The sequence below is a fragment of the Rutidosis leptorrhynchoides genome, chromosome 2, assembly GCF_046630445.1.
Source record: "Rutidosis leptorrhynchoides isolate AG116_Rl617_1_P2 chromosome 2, CSIRO_AGI_Rlap_v1, whole genome shotgun sequence".
In the NCBI taxonomy this organism is placed as follows: Eukaryota; Viridiplantae; Streptophyta; class Magnoliopsida; order Asterales; family Asteraceae; genus Rutidosis; species Rutidosis leptorrhynchoides.
Window position 1 is genome coordinate 7479085 of NC_092334.1, and position 17383 is coordinate 7496467.

General features: G+C 32.4%; 1 protein-coding gene across 1 annotated transcript; it reads left to right on the forward strand.

Annotated features, from left to right (window-relative positions):
- Positions 1-1544: 1544 nt before the first annotated feature.
- LOC139890519 (wall-associated receptor kinase 2-like) lies at positions 1545-15008 on the forward strand. The gene is made up of 3 exons (XM_071873392.1): positions 1545-2457; positions 13394-13555; positions 13676-15008. Exons 1-3 carry the CDS (start codon positions 1635-1637, stop codon positions 14719-14721), a joined length of 2031 nt encoding a protein of 676 aa, XP_071729493.1. The 5' UTR covers positions 1545-1634; the 3' UTR covers positions 14722-15008.
- Positions 15009-17383: the final 2375 nt, after the last annotated feature.

A 17383-nucleotide genomic window follows, 5' to 3' on the forward strand; every position in this document is an offset into this window, starting at 1 on the left:
AATTAAACTATTAATTAAGTTTTTTAAAAATAATAATATTATTTATGTAAAATAGTGTAAGTACAAATGTAAATAAATTGAATAAGTAGCAAAATAAACACACTAAAGGTTCATTAGATATAAATAAGACTTAATGTTCTACATGGATTATTCGGTCAACAAGATGGTTGTTTACTTGAGATTTAATTATTAAGTTAAATCGACGCCATATATTATTCGATCATTTCAACATTAGATGTTATATATTCCATTTTGTCAATATATTTTCAATATCACTCGTTCTTCTTTTTCTTACATGTATCATCCACCATCTACCAAAAATAATAATATAAATATATCTAAAACCTTCCAAATATAAGTGATTAATAAATGATAAATAATAATGTAAATATATCTAAAACCTTCTACATATAATTTACTAAGAAATAACAAAATAATAATGTAAATATATCTAAAACCTTCTAAATATAAGTAATTAAAATTTGTTTTCTTTAGAAAATTGACACGTCATCAATTTTTGCTATATATATATAGGCTGATTAAGGGTGTCACTTAGGATGTTTAAAATCTTATTTTATATAATGTATAGATAAATAGATAGATAGAAATTTGATTGATGATGCATCCTTTCACAATTCTTCGCCAACGTCACACGACACATGTCACTTCTACCTTAATAGTGATGATATTACTTCTACCTTAATAGTGATGATATTATAATTTCATAATCATAATTAAAATAAAATTTGATCATTATTATTATTATTATTATTATTATTATTATTATTATTATTATTATTATTATTATTATTATTATTATTATTTAATTAATATTAATAATATAATAATAATAATGCATCTTTTTAAAAAAATGGAAGTTTGTCAATTCGGATATTAAATTTTAAAGATGATTTAATGCGTAAATGTATGTATAGGCTTTAATATATGGATTTTAGTTGTCAATGTGAATGTGAATGTGAATGTCAATGTGAATGTCAATGTCAATGTCAATCTCAATTATATAGGCTTTATTTAATATAATAATAATAATCTTCCCAATAATTCAAAATTTTCACCTATTTCAATCATCTTTAGTCTTCCGAATTAATAGATTAAATTGTTATATTTTCACCTATAAGGTGTGAATGAGTTTTTTATTTATTGCCGCTTTATTTCTCATTTTCTCCTTATATTTGAGCAACTTACATACATGTTGTTAAAACACAGGTAAATTATTCACGTTTCAAAAAGTCATCATAACTAATGTCAAATAATAAATCTTTTTAGTCTATCTTTCAACTTATATATCTATATCTATATCTATATCTATTGTCAACATTGTTATTAATATATCATTAAAAATAAATTTGTAAATTCACCGTCATTCAATTATATAAACAATGAAATGAGTATATGAGTAACATTATACATACATACATATATATATTACGTATATATTGATATCAACTGTTTTGAAACACTCGAGTATCTATCTATCTATCTATAAATACTAAAATAGCATACCTACCACGGACCACCATCTATATAAAGTCTAACATCATTTTAATTTTTTAACCAAATCTATCACAAATCACAAATCATAAAAAAACAAGGAAAAAAAGGTGAAATTAAGAATGCTTCTTTATATTATTATTCACTTTCTGCTTACATTCCCTTGTACAATGAGTACGAGCTACAACATATCAAAGCCAGGATGCCCACCCCAATGTGGAAATGTAACAGTTCCATACCCTTTCGGTATCGGAAAAGGTTGTTACTTAGACGATTCATTTGAAATGACTTGCAACACGAAATCTCAACCTGCACAGTTGTTGTTTGGAAGCCTCAGAATACACGACATTGCTGACTCAAACTTACGCATCTTCACCCACTTGTCATACCAATGTTACAACAAAACAGGTGGTTTAAGTGCAGATAATAGTTGGTCGTATCGCTTAACAAATTTCACTTTTTCAGAAAAGAACAAGTTCACTGTCGTTGGGTGTGACGATTATGCATTGATCACAGGGGAAAACAATAAGAATTATTCTAGCGGTTGTATTGGAGTATGTAGCAAAGCACTTGAAGTACCTGATGGCAAGTGCACGGGAGAAGGGTGTTGTCAGACATCTATAGCCAAAGGTCTCAACTATTACTCTGTTAAACTTAGAACCTTTAAAAAACATACAGATGTTTGGTCCTTTAACTCATGTGGCTATGCGTTTCTTGCTGAAGAAGGAAGTTTTCAGTTTCGAGGTATCAATGATTCATCTAACCTTACAGCGTTTTTGGAAAGGTCAGAGTCTACCCTCGTTGCTGCGATAGATTGGGTAATTTTATCGGGCGAAAGGGGTTCTGCATGCAGAGACAATAGTAACTGGTATGATGTAGATGGTGGCGGCTATCGTTGTAGCTGCAAAGATGGTTACGAGGGTAATCCGTATATAGGCTGCCAAGGTATGTTTCCGAGTTATATCCAAAGTCAGTTAAGATTTAACTTCGAATTTTTTAACATACAAATTATCAGCTCAATAGTTCAAGTAAAACTAAGGTGTTAGTTTATGTTGCAGACGTTATCATGTCTTATTATTTTATTTTATTTTTTATTTTTATTTAAAGCAAGATGTTATATAAAAAATGAAAGGGAATTGATATTTTCACCCCAACATTTACTATACCCACTTGAATGTACTGAATTACCCTTAATGATGATTTACACAATTTTCTTATTATAATCAAGGGATATTTTGGGAACAGAGACAAGAAATGATGTGGAAGAATAAATTTTGAATGTCAAAATATCACCTCCCAAAAGCACATAAGAGTACAAACATGAAAGAGGGGCAACACTAAAACCCCAAAACACACACACACACACACACAGACTAAGCATACAGGAGATGAGATGCAAAGAAAGCAACCCAAAAACTAAACTAAATCAACTCGAGATACACCACCGGATTTGAGAGCCACGTTAGCCAATCTAACTTTCGTCCTTTTAATTTACGAGAGATCCAATCAAAAGATATCACTTGTATGTCGTTTAGAATCACCGGGGCACTCCAACCTTTGTTTTGAAAAGTCGTTTTGTTCCGGTTTTTCCAAATTGAATAAGCACACATCCATTCAACGGCTTCCATAATTTCACACCTAACGTTGACATCCTACATGTCGATTTATCTCGAAGTATATCACTAAAGTTTAGATTCGAACAATCCCCTAGCTTCCACCACTTGAAAACCCGACACCATACATATGAGGCATGTTTACATTGCAATAAGGAGTGCTCCACCGATTAAATGTCTTATATCTTTTTTGCTGCAGACATTTTTACCGCAGACAGTTTATTTTTTTAAAAACATAAGATAAAATAATGTTTTTACTTAGAAATGTGCTTCTAAGTGGTGCATACAGATTAAGTTATTTTGCAGACATAAAAACAAACAATTTTCACTATTCATTAGAAATGTGTTTTTAAGTGGTGTATATAGATTAAGTTATTTTACAGACATAAAAAACAGTTTTCACTATTAAGCATACATATTAAGCATACAGACCACATCTTCTTTCCAAACATAGTCTTCAAATATCAAAACATATAAAAAAACAAATACTTAACCTATTTGAAATATCTCAAGTCAATTAGATCTTTGATGTTTGGAAAGAAAAATCATTTAATTTGTTATATATGTTGATATGTTGATGTTGAATATACTAGCTAGTTTGACGACCCAATTACCTATAGTTTTTATTAGGGGTGTTCATGGTTCGGGTAGAACCGAAAAAAACCGAGGACCGAGGAGGAACCGAACTGAAACCGAAATACCCGAGAATATTTGGTCCGGTCCTTGGTCCACATATTTGGATTATTTCGGGTTTCGGTCCGGTTCGGGTATGTTCGGGTTTCGGTCCGGTTCGGGTCATACCCGAAAAACCATGATTTTGGACCGAACCGAATAAACCGATATATATGTACATAATCATCTTCTCTGGATATATAACAACTCAGTTCCATTATAGAATTTGCATCAAATAAAGATTCCTTAGTATATAAACACTCATAGTAATAAAGTTTTTCCTTGCTTTTCACAAAAAATAAAAATAAAATAGTTTGTTGGTCTAAAAATATTTATATATACATATTTTCTTCATACAATTATTGTCTCAATAATTAACATATTACGTATAAGTAATTTGTTTTGCCTCAATACTTGGTTAAAAACTCTAAAGTTGGTATATATCTTCTCTTTTTCTATACAACTGCGAATTAAAGCATACAATTTCTTAATACTATATTACTTTTAATATGCATATATCTTGTATTCTTGTGTTTCTAGTTTTCTTCCTTATTCAATACATCTTGTTGATAGTAGGTTTTGAATAATCAAAACTCGTACGTGATAACGATTGTGAACAAGTATCATATTAGTTATTATGAAAGGGTAACTTTGATTTTAAACTTGGATTAGTTTTATCTGTATGCTAAGTTTTTTTAATTTATGTATGTATATATTGATAATATGGGAATATATAAAATTATGTATATTATTTTTTCGAAAGGATATAAACGGGTCGGGTTTTTACCCGAACCGTTTGGACCGAAGCTAGAACCGGACCGAACCAAACCATATATTTATGGTCCAGTCCTCGGTTCCTATTTTCATGTTAATTTGGGTTTCGGTTCGGTCCGGGTATTGTCTGGTCCGGTCCGGGTATGGACCATGCACAGCCCTAGTTTTTATTTAGTTGGAAAAGTGTATACATATTTACAAATCTTATTCCCATTGTTATTATGCTACTACTATGCCTTTAACCTATATATTCTCTCTCCTCTGTGACTTTTCTTCCAAATTAAATTAAATTTATCTATAATATAATATTTAATTTTCATTTATTTAATTAATTAAATTAAATACTCCCTAATTCTTTGTCGTCTCTGTATTTATTTATAATAAATAAATGCTTCAAATTAACTTCAAAACTTAACAATACCCAAGTTGCCTCAATCATGGAATTAACAACCTGGGTGATTAGACAAAAATATCATATAATATCAATACACATACACAAACTTTCGGACTATATTTAAGCTATTGATATATATATTTTAGTTCTATTTAACTCAGCTAATTCTATGTAGCAATAATTAGGTATAAGATATGGTTATCCATGTTAAATTTTCATATCGGGTTAGGTTGAGACCCATTTTTAGTTTTTAGTTTCATTCACGTTCCGGATTTCAATTTTCATAACCAGCGACAAGTAAACGTAACCCGCGACAAGTAAAACTTAACCCGCGATAAGTAAATGCAACCCGCGATACGCAGCCCCTCGGAGTCGTGAAAAGCGAAACGGAAACGAGAAACTAAAAGCTAAAATTAGATATGTAATCGATGTTTGTTGCGTTTCTTTCATTTATGATTTTGTTGCTTTTATATGTTTTGCATGTTTTGTGATATTTGTATTGTTATCAACGAAGGTCTGGAATTCAATGTACAAATGAATTATAAATTCGAAGTGTTTTGTATTTGAGGCTGATCATGTGAAGCATGTAAATTGTCAATGTCAATATAACCAAGTGCTGTTTATTGTCAACTTTAGCATTTTTTTTTTTTTTTTTTTTGGGGTAGGCGAGGAAATCCTCAACGAGCACAATGGCATATTGTCTTCATATTAAAAATATAATCTTGTTTTTTAAAAAGAAACCATAGTCAACTTAATACAGAGTAGTTAAAAGTTGTGAAGAGATAAAATAGAAAAATTGTAAAAAGTGAGACAAGCATACATCAGGAATGTTTATAAAATGGTATTTAAAACTCGTGAAAATTTGATTCTATCATTTCTATGGCGTATTATTTTTTTTATTTTTAATTTTTCTTTTTTTAAAATTTTTCAATTTATAAGTCAAATGTCTTTTTGGAAGCAATCTCTCTATCCATAGAACATTGAGAGAGAATTTTCTCTACTTTTGAGAGTGTTTCACTTCGGGTGCAGAAATAATTTTTCTATATTCTAGGATAAGGAAATGATTGTCTACATCTCACCTCTTCATACATCACGAAAGTGAGATTGAGTTTTGTTGTTGTTTATAAAATGGTATATACTTTCACATTCCTATTAAAAGGTACCAAAAGGTAAAAAAAAAAAAAAAGGTAAAAAAAAAAAAAAAAAAAAAAAAAAAAACTTAGTTTGACCCCATCATGTGATAACACATATCATCATGTGATAACACATAAAAGAATGAAAGAATTAAACTTCAATATTCATTTTTCTTTCTTTTTTGAAAGCGCGTTTAGGAGTTACTGACGGGGTCCGAACGCGATGTCGTAACCCACTGACCCGATCAGTTTTTTAATTATTAATTCTCATTGATTGAAAACTAATTACAAAAGGAATTGAAGTAACGTCGATTACATAGATCAATTCTATTTATAGCTTGAACAGCTAAGACGCTCCCCAATTTTGGAATAACAAAAATAATAGATTAACAAAGAAGTTACCAACTGCACCCCTGAACTTTGACAATATAACAAATAACCCCTATAGTTCACTAGACCAGTATTTGACCAATACTGAATCGTTGACTTATGTAGGCCCCCTTGACTCTCCTAACGTCGAGCTAAGTGATTTCGTAACCTTTTCATTGTTTAGTATAATGAATGCGCCGAGACTCTCTTTTTATTAGCCTATGCGTGAATATAACCCATAATGCTTCACACTCTCCACCTTTATAGAAGGTCAACAAGTTACAATTGACTAATCTCCTCTAATCTTCAAAATTCTCAAAACATTTTACATATATATCAATTAGTAAGCATAAGCATATCTGCTGCATTCTCAGAAATCAATCTTTTTAACAACTACATCACCTGCACTAATCACATCTCTGATGAAGTGCATCTTGACACTAATATGCTTAGTACGTTCATGATATACTTGATTCTTAGACAAGAGCAATTATCACATTATACTATAGGTTGCTCCAAGTTTATACCCAACCCAATTACCAACCCCTTAAGCCACATTGACTCTTTTAATGCTTATGTCAAAGCAATAGAGCTACCACATGTTGAAGACTAGCTTTCCAGGTGACAGCGGAACCAAATATTATAAGAACATATCGACTTATGGACCTACCCTTATCCATATCTTTGGCAAATTTTGAGTCTGCATACCCTTCAATATCACTATTCTGACTACTATGACTACCATATACCAACCCAAAGTCTACTATACCACGCAAATACCTATAGACAACAACAATAACAAAATTCAATCCCGCATATGCGAGGTATGAGAGAGGTGAGATGTAGACAATCCTTCCTTTATCCTAGAATAAAGAGAAGTCATTTCTCCACCCAAAGTAAAACACTTCCAAGAGTAGACAAAGTCCTCCCTCTCAATATTCTATGGATAGAAAGATTGCTTCCAAGAGAATCTCCGGCCTATAAGTAGGAAAATTTTTGAAAGTAAAAATTAAAAATATAAAAATAAAACTAATAAAAAATGAAACGTCATGAAAATGGTATAATTAAATTTTCATGAGTTTTAAATCCTATTTGGAATTGGAATTCAATTTAGACTCTAAGCGATAGTCAAGTCACCAATAAATCGATGCTTGTTGTTGACTCGATTAATAGAGCCAAACCACTCAAATACATATGTATCTACTTTATGGCCTCCCAATGTTTCTTTTAAAGACATGATAAGTATCTGCTAACCATATTAACTGCATAGGCAAGATCAAGTCTAGTGCAAACCATTAAGTACATTAGAATACCTACTACATTAGTATATGATATTTTGGCCATTTCTTTCTCCTCATATGTTGTTTTTGGAGAAGCCAAAGTAGACATCTTAGAATGCTGATCCAAAGATGTTTTCACACTTTCGCACTTCAACATGTTATAATTCTTTATTAAGCGCTTTTCTTGCATAACCACTTTGAGACAACTTGATTTGTTTTAGACTCATGTGTCTGTGATTTTCCATGCCTAAAATCTTCCTGGCATCACATAACTCATTCATATCAAATTCACTATTTAGCGTATTCTTAGTCTCTATTATTACTGCTTCATCCTTGCAAGCCAACAACATATGATCAACATATAGCAAAAGATATATGAACATGCCTTTCTCATACTCTTTAAAGTATACACCACTGTCATAGTTTCTTTTATTAGAACCGTATGTTGAGCAAACCTCTTGTACCATTGCCTTTTGCTTGAAACCATATAAAGATTTTTGAAGTAAACACACCTTCTCCATTCCAGCAACAAGAAAACCTTTAGGTTGTGCCACGTAGATCTTATCATCTAGATCACCATGTAAAAAAGATGTTTTTACATAAAGTTGTTCCAATTCAAAATCATTTGATGCAGTCGGTGTTAAAATGACTCTAATAGAGTTATGTTTCACAAATTTTAACGCCATTTAAACAATAGAAAAATATATATATATTTTTTTTTAAAAGTTAAGTGTCTGTCCTGACAAAGGCAATTGCCGCGGCGCGGCTCCTATGGTCGCGGCGCGACACATAACTAAGTTTTTGACATTTCTTAACAGCCTTTCTGTAACCAAAACCTGACCAATGCCGCGGCGCGGCACGCTTTGTCGCGGCGCGACAATACACGTGATCTGGGCTATCCTGCAACTTTAAACTAAAACCACATTTTACCAACTTTCTTAACTCAAAACACACCAAATCATCATATAGCATATTTAAACTTGATGAAACCAGTTTCTAACATCATTCGACACTACAAACATCCCTTATGTCAAGAAAACGCGTTTACACATTTCAAATACATCATTAGGTTCCAAAACTTGACGACATCATAAATGACAAGTACAAAGACTCGGCGTTGATAAGCGGTACCAATAAAGCTTGATTCAAAAGAGACTTATTACCACTTACTCTAATGTCAATGCTCCTCTAACCTCAAACGAATCATCATATAGCATATTTAAACTTGATGAAACCAGTTTCTAACATCATTCGACACTACAAACATCCCTTATGTCAAGAAAACGCGTTTACACATTTCAAATACATCATTAGGTTCCAAAACTTGACGACATCATAAATGACAAGTACAAAGACTCGGCGTTGATAAGCGGTACCAATAGAGCTTGATTCAAAAGAGACTTGCATTACCACTTACTCTAATGTCAATGCTCCTCTAACCTCAAACGGGTTCCTTACCTTCTCGATGACCTTTTGTTCCTAAAAACATAAACAACACGGGGGTAAGCTTTTACATTTAGTGAGTTATAGGCGAATAATGAAGCATAAAACATTGGGCATAACAATCACATTACTTGTCTTTCAACCTAACAGTTGCTTACTTACTTTCGAATCCGACTCTTACTTACCATAGACATGACTTACTAGGCCGACCCTAGTAATCATGTCTAAGCTAACCATAGGCATACTCTTATGCCTAAGCTACCATAATCTCATTTCATTCTCATAAACATACATAGACACTTAAAAGTGTCTAAGCTAAATCATACCATAGACAAGATTACTAGCAAAGTAATAATCTTGCCTAAGCTACACATCAACCATAGATACAATTATTAGGTGAACCTAATAATTCTATCAAAGCTACTCAATTAGTGCACTTAGTCGTTACTCTCTTGCACGGATGCAATCCGAGAACACTAAGCCACTCTTGACCCGCCCATTTTACCCCCTATAAACTCACCTTGATTAAACGGATTTTCTTGATCACTCGAGGCTCCTTTACCTTGATTAGCACCTATACATGAGCTAATCTCATCAATAACATAACTCAATCAAAATTACAACATTCATAAACTTTCACACCTTCATACACATATACATATAAACACTTACATACATAGCATTTTAACTTACCTTTTCCAATATAACAACATTATCAAGCCAACATCATTTCCTTAATCATACAAATCTCTAGTTCATCTCTTATAATCATAACATGCAATTCTTTCAAATATTCCATTAAACATCAAAATGTGCATAAATCTATTTCCATAACTTACAACAATAACAACAATTCATACATGAACTTTCTTCTTCATAATTATCAACTAGAACACATAAACATTTCATTGAGACATTTCATCAAACACTTAGTGTGCATGACTTGATTCTAAGCTAGAATATCACCAATTTCACCACATTCATACCATACACTCAAAATGTAAGTTCATACATGAACTAACTTCCAAAATCATTAACAAATTCGTTCTAAATCATTCAAGTGTGCACAATTTCAACAAACAACAACCTTTAAGCTAGAGATCCATCAAGAACATCCAATCTTAGTGATACATAGATACAAAAGTTCATACCTTGCCTTTAAGAGTTCAAGAACCCTAATTGTGCACAAAGAAGAGAAATTTGAAGAGTTAAGACTTTCTAGGATGTTTAGAATTGCCTTAGATTCCACTAATTTATGATTGCATGAACACAATTTCATCAATTGATGAATTCTCCTTCTCCTCTTGAAGATGTCGACACACACACACACACTGATCAATTTTCTGTAAATAAAATGATTTTCCAGCATTTTCACTTCTTTTATTAAAATAACCTTGCCTTATTTGCACTTTCTACCCACCCCATCAAAACTCTATTATGGGAGGTCCTTAATCCTAACTTTGCACCTTTAGTCCCTTCTAACTTAACTAACAAACTTAACTCTTGTCCATTTATTTATACAAAATCATTCCATCCATGTATATATAAAATAATAAAATTACATAAAATAATACCTTAAATAATTGGGATGTTACACAAATGGAGAAAATATTTCATTAAAGTCAATACCAGGCCTCCAAGTAAACCCTTGCCACCAACCTTGCTTTAAATCTGGGAATATCTTCACCAGTAATAGCTTCACTTAACTTGAATATCCATTTACTTCCAAATAACTTCTGATCACTTGGTTTATCAACCAATATTTGGGTGTCATTCTTATGTAGAGAACTCATATCTTCTTTCATAGCATCATAGCATTTACTCCTTTCATTTGAACTCATTGCTTCTTCAAATGTCAAAGGTTCATAATAATCTTCACATGCTGAAGGAGCAAAAGCAAATGTAGATAAATCCTCCTCATCATGTATAAGTTTTAGGTGGAATAATCTGTCTTCTGCATGGGTCTTTCTCTTGCTAAACGGTAACCAGAACTATCATTTTGACTACATCACTCTCCACTTCTCCAGCTCCACCTGAATCAACATTACTCCCCAGCTCTACCTCAAAATCTAACATCTGACTATTACCTCCACTGATTGTTAAAATATCTGTATACATCATGTTTTCATCGAACCCCACATCTCTACTAGTTATTACCTTTGGCTTATCATTTGTGCACCTCCATTACCTGTACCCTTTCGCCCTATCAGGATAGCCAATAAAAGTACACTTTTGAGCCCTGGGTTCAAATTTACCTTGACTTATGTGAGCATAAGCCACATAACTAAATACCTTAAAATGATCATAACTAAAATTCTTCTCAGCTCACATTTCCATTGGAATTTCACAGCAGTTAAGGTGATATGTTAACCAAATAAGCAGTTGTAAACTGCTTATTCCCAAAAACTATATGGTAAGCTAAAGTTTGCCAGCATACATCTCACCTTGTTCAACAAGGTTCTATTCATCCTCTCAGTTACTGAGGTGTACCAGGTATAACTAAGTGTTTAACTATCCCATTAGACTTGCAAAAACTGATGAAGTGGCCATTACAGTATTCCAAACAATTATCGGTCCTTAACTTCTCAACTGTTTTACCTGTTTGATTTTCTACTTTTAACTTCAAGAATAAAGAGATACATATATACATATACATACATATATACATATACATACATACATACATACATACATACATAGATACATACATATGCATAGATACATACATACATATATATATATATATATATATATATATATATATATATATATATATATATATATATATATATATATAGAGAGAGAGAGAGGTGTAAAAATCTGTACAAAAAATGTAATTTGCAGTTCATTTTGGTATGTAAATAGCGATACTAAAAAATAAGAATAGTACAACAATTATTTAAGAGCCCGTGGTGTTGACAAATTTTAAAAATTGTGTGTTGCACGGTGGGTAAAATAATCGTGCAAAATTAATTGATTTTTTCAAACAATTATTCTTTTGAGTTTAAGAACCTGTGGTGTTGACAAATTTTAAAAGTTTTCTTGAGTTTAAGAGTCTGTGGCGTTGATAAATTTTAAAAGTGGTTTTGGTGTATATATATATATATATATATATATATATATATCTGTACAAAAAATGTAATTTGCAGTTCATTTTGGTATGTAAATAGCGATACTAAAAAATAAGAATAGTATAACAATTATTTAAGAGCCCGTGGTGTTGACAAATTTTAAAAATTGTGTGTTGCACGGTGGGTAAAATAATCGTGCAAAATTAATTGATTTTTTCAAACAATTATTCTTTTGAGTTTAAGAGCATGTGGTGTTGACAAATTTTAAAAGTTTTCTTGAGTTTAAGAGTCTGTGGCGTTGATAAATTTTAAAAGTGGTTTTGGTGATGTTAGTAACTTAATATCTACAATTTTTTTCCTCATCATTAATATCTTTTTAATTATATATAAATTATATACTACGTAATATTTAGAGAAAATTTGAGTATATTGAAAAAATCAGTTAATTTTGCACTATTATTTTATCCACCGAACAACGCACAGGCTCTAAAACCTATTACATCAAAACTACAAAGTAATTTTTAACTACCGTGTAATGCACGGTTTCCATACACTAACTAATTTATAAAGTGTTAACAATTTAATAATTTTATCAATTATTATCATTTTATTAAAAATATAAGCTCTAAAAAAATTGATTAAAAAGGTTGATATATCAAGAAGTTAATGGCTTTATCATCACTTTTGATTCATGCATTGCTTGATTCTCATTATTTTTAACCATGGTAAATTGTAAATAAAAAATTTAGGCATTCTCACTGGCTTTATCATCCGACTTTACCATTTTCCATTGAAGTGACTCCCAACGCCTTTTACCTTACAAGAGCTATCATCATCAAGCATAATAGATCCATGACTCACTTCTTGATAGTCTAGCAAAAATTCTTAGTAAGGGTAAAACTGGAAAGTAAACCGAAAGTACGAAACTTATATGACATTTTTTTTAAACTGCGTATTTTTTGTCTGATGACAATTAAATAGGGACGGAGGGAGTAACAAAGAAGTTACTAACAGCACCCCTGACTTGACAATATAACAGAACAACCACTGTAGTTCACTTAACCAGTATTTGACCATTATTGAATATCGTTGACTTGAATATAACCCATAATACTTAACATATCATTTGTAGATATCAATGAATGTGATGATTTGGAGAAGTTCCCTTGCAACGGAACTTGTTTTAATACTAATGGGAGCTACAACTGCAAATGTAAAGACGGGTATTCTGGTGATGGCAAGAGTAAGGATGGTTGCCAACGTAAATCGTTCCCCGTACTCCAATATTCATTAGGTACGTAATCCCTTCTTTTCTTTGAGTCCTGGGATATAGGAATTCATTACATGAGATTTTAAGTGCCTTATTCATATCGATTTAATGTAATCAATGGTAATTTGCCCATAAAACATATAGGTTTTGGGTTTGCATTCCTCGTAGTACTGATTGGATCATCTATCATTTACTATATGACCAAGAAGAGGAAGCTACTTTTGAAAAGACAAAAACTCTTTGAGAAAAATGGCGGTCTGTTATTGCAAGATAAACTGAAAACCAATAGTGGTCCTGGTGTTGCTTCCATGAAAATTTTCGGAGTTGAAGAACTCGAAGAAGCGACCGATAATTATGCAAAAGAAAATATTATTGGAAAAGGATATAATGGCATTGTGTACAAAGGGATACTAGCAGATAAGCGCATAGTAGCAATCAAAAAGTCTCAAAGATTAGATGAAGAAGAAAGGGAGCAATTTATTAATGAAATGATAATTCTTACACAAATTAATCACCATAACGTTGTTCAACTTTTGGGATGTTGTTTGGAGACTGATGTTCCATTGCTAGCTTATGAATTTATTTCTAATGACACTCTTTATCATCATATTCAAGATAAAGCAAGTGATACGGAGAGATTATCATGGAATAGTCGTTTAAGGATAGCACATGAATCGGCTGGTGCACTTGCTTACCTTCACACAGAAGCTCGAATGTCCATCATACATAGAGATGTGAAGTCCACTAACATTTTGTTGGATGACAATTACACCGCAAAAATTGCAGATTTTGGTGCCTCAAGGTTTGTCCCATTAGGTCATCATCTAGTCCCTACGCTAGTCCAAGGGACGTTAGGTTACTTAGATCCTGAATATTTCCATACAGGTATACTTACAGTTAAGAGTGATGTGTATAGCTTTGGTGTAGTTCTTGCGGAACTCTTAACAGGGGAAAAGCCCCTTAGTACTGAAATGTCTCCAGAAGAAGATAGAACTCTAGCAATGTATTTTGTGAAGGCTAAAAAGGAAAACCGATTGTTTGAGATTGTTGATCATGACGTCGTAAAAGAGGCATCTAAGGAGCAAATAATAGCAACATGTGACTTGGTATACAGGTGCCTTGACCAAGTAGGTGTGAGCAGACCAAGCATGAGAGAAGTGACCATGGAGCTTGAAAGAATCTTAGGGTAAGTCAAGATTCCTACAACATGCTAGAATAGCATCTTAATGATTGAAAGTCAAGATATGAATCTTTATCATGTACCTCTAATACCTAATAGTGATACTTATGGTCTGTATAGTTCAAGTAGCACCACCTCAATCAAAGAAATGATGATCGAGTTACAAAGTCCGCGTTAAAAATATTAGGAATGAATAAAATCTTTTAGATAAATTTTATAATGTCTGTATTTTATTTTTGTGTATGTATGTACCATCTAAAAATGTACTTTACATTTCCTTATATTATATAGATTACTCCACAAGTATTGGTGTATATTTCAATTTTTTATGACAGTGAAGGTTACCGTTCAACTGGTAAAATCACAATGAATAAACAGAACTACACGAACAATTACAGTGAAGCAGGTTCCAAGCTATGTTAGAAATCGGGTATGAATTGACTGCCGGATTCGTTCTTGAATCGTGTAATCACTATCTCTATAAAGTATTTCGACCCTACGATTGCCACGGTTGCACGAAATCTTTAAAGGGATCAAACAAGAACGCAATCAGTGTTTTGGGCAACGAAATCACTGATCAAATTGTTAGAGAATATGTGTGTGTTTCTGTTGGTTTTTATGAATGCAGAATAAATGAACAAAGACGTTCATAAACTGTTTATAGGAAAACAGTTAAACCGAAAGGGTGTAACCCTTCAGTTTTGGCGGGAAAATCGGTTATACCAAAAGGCATACCTGTTCGCTGACACTTATTCGAACGCAACTTTTCTAGTTAACGAATAGTGCAATTTCTGTTGAGGTTTCGGAGCGCTGTCCCGAGCCCCGCGAGGGGCGCTGCCCCCTCAACCCCTGCCCGCTCACCTGGGAGCGGGACCCCAGTCAGGGGCGCTACCCCTTGGACCCCGCAAGGGGGCGCAGCCTCCTTGACCCCCGCATTTTACGCGACAGTTAGTAGCCAACTTTTACGGGCGTGTAATCCACACTCTCCGAACCCGTTGGTAAGTATTGCTAGCTAACACCTGCATTCAAGTAAATCGCAACTAACTAAAATGCACGTTGGATGACACTAAAATCACCAACAAGCTATACACTTGACAAAGGATGTTTCATTTAAAACAATAGGAAAAAAAAACTAACTATAAAGGAATTTTAATTAATATCACTAACCAATGAAAGTACCAGAATAGACATCATTCATGACCATATGTATTATTTTCTTATCAGGGACCATCTACTCAAGTTGATCTTTTAAAAAAGGCTTATTGTAGTCTGTAAAACTTATATCTAAAATCAAAGCAGAAATACCTTCCTTTTTTTTTTTTTTTTTTTTTAAGGTAGGGGTTGATAGGAAAAAGGTTAGGGCATTTAAACAGGGGAAAAGGCAGTGAATGTAACGTGTATGTTAGAAATTGAGTGAATGAATAATACATGATCATGATGCCATTTAGAAACCATCACTAAGAGCCTCGTGCTTGGACCCTGGTATCCATGCAAATGTCTCAGGTACAAATCTTGTGGGGTCATGGAAGGGTTTGAAAATGATCACAGATCAATCATGTTAGGTAAAACTCAGTAACCCGAATAGAGAAATCATTATCACTTGAATTGTTGCAATTGAGGATTATTTTCAGATAATACTTCTAGTCTCCATTGCTATTTATTCATTTGCTTGATGTAGCTTATGAAATATGTGAGTTCACGCCGAAGTAACCATCTTAGGACAGCTTATTCTTCCAAATATTGTTAGTCTTTGGGGGTATTTTCAGATAAAACACATGAAAATTTGATCCTACAATTTTCATGGCGTCTCATTTTTGTTTTTAAATTTTTTCCTACTTATTGGTCGGAGGTCCTCTCGGAAGCAATCTATTTATCTGTCGAAGAGAGAGTGAGATGACTTTCTCTACTCTTAGAATGTTTTCACTCTGGGTGGAGAAATAATCTATTTATTCAAAGATACATGAAGGATTGTCTACATTTCACATCTCTAATATTTCGCATATGCGAGATTGAGTTTTGTTGTTGTTGTTGTTGTTGTTGTCTGTTTTTGTTTTTCAAACATAATTTTATATCATTCAAAGAACATTTTAATTTTAGTCATAATATAAAATAAATTATAAATATTAATATATAATAAATATAAATATAATGGTTCTCTACATAATATATTTTTGTCACTGGCAGCTCTTAAGGGGATAGGAATGGTCTTGGCTCTCAGAAAATTGAGCTATCCGTATGATATATATCTATTCTAATTCTCCGTATGTAATAATCTCTATATATTGAACTTATAGTGCTATAACTAAAAACTAGTTAAAGACCCGCAATTTCGCGGATTTTATGGAACAATGAAAATTTAAGATAATCTTCAACCATGATAATATAAATAAACAATCAGACAGTACAAAAGTTTTAATGTGTAAAAATGCAAATAAAAAAATCATGCTCAAACTAAAGTAATGGACTTATATTCAAAAGTAGTACTAATAAGTAACTGTTCGTATAAGGTAATAGGTTCGATGTATAAAGTTGCGGGCAGTGATGATGTAACTTTTTTGATGTTATACTCATGTCTTCAATCGAGTTTTCCACATATTCGTCAATGTGATTAATCTTTTGAAGTGGTTATGAATCGTGAATAGTGTCATTGCGTATTGTCTTGTGGTTAGTAT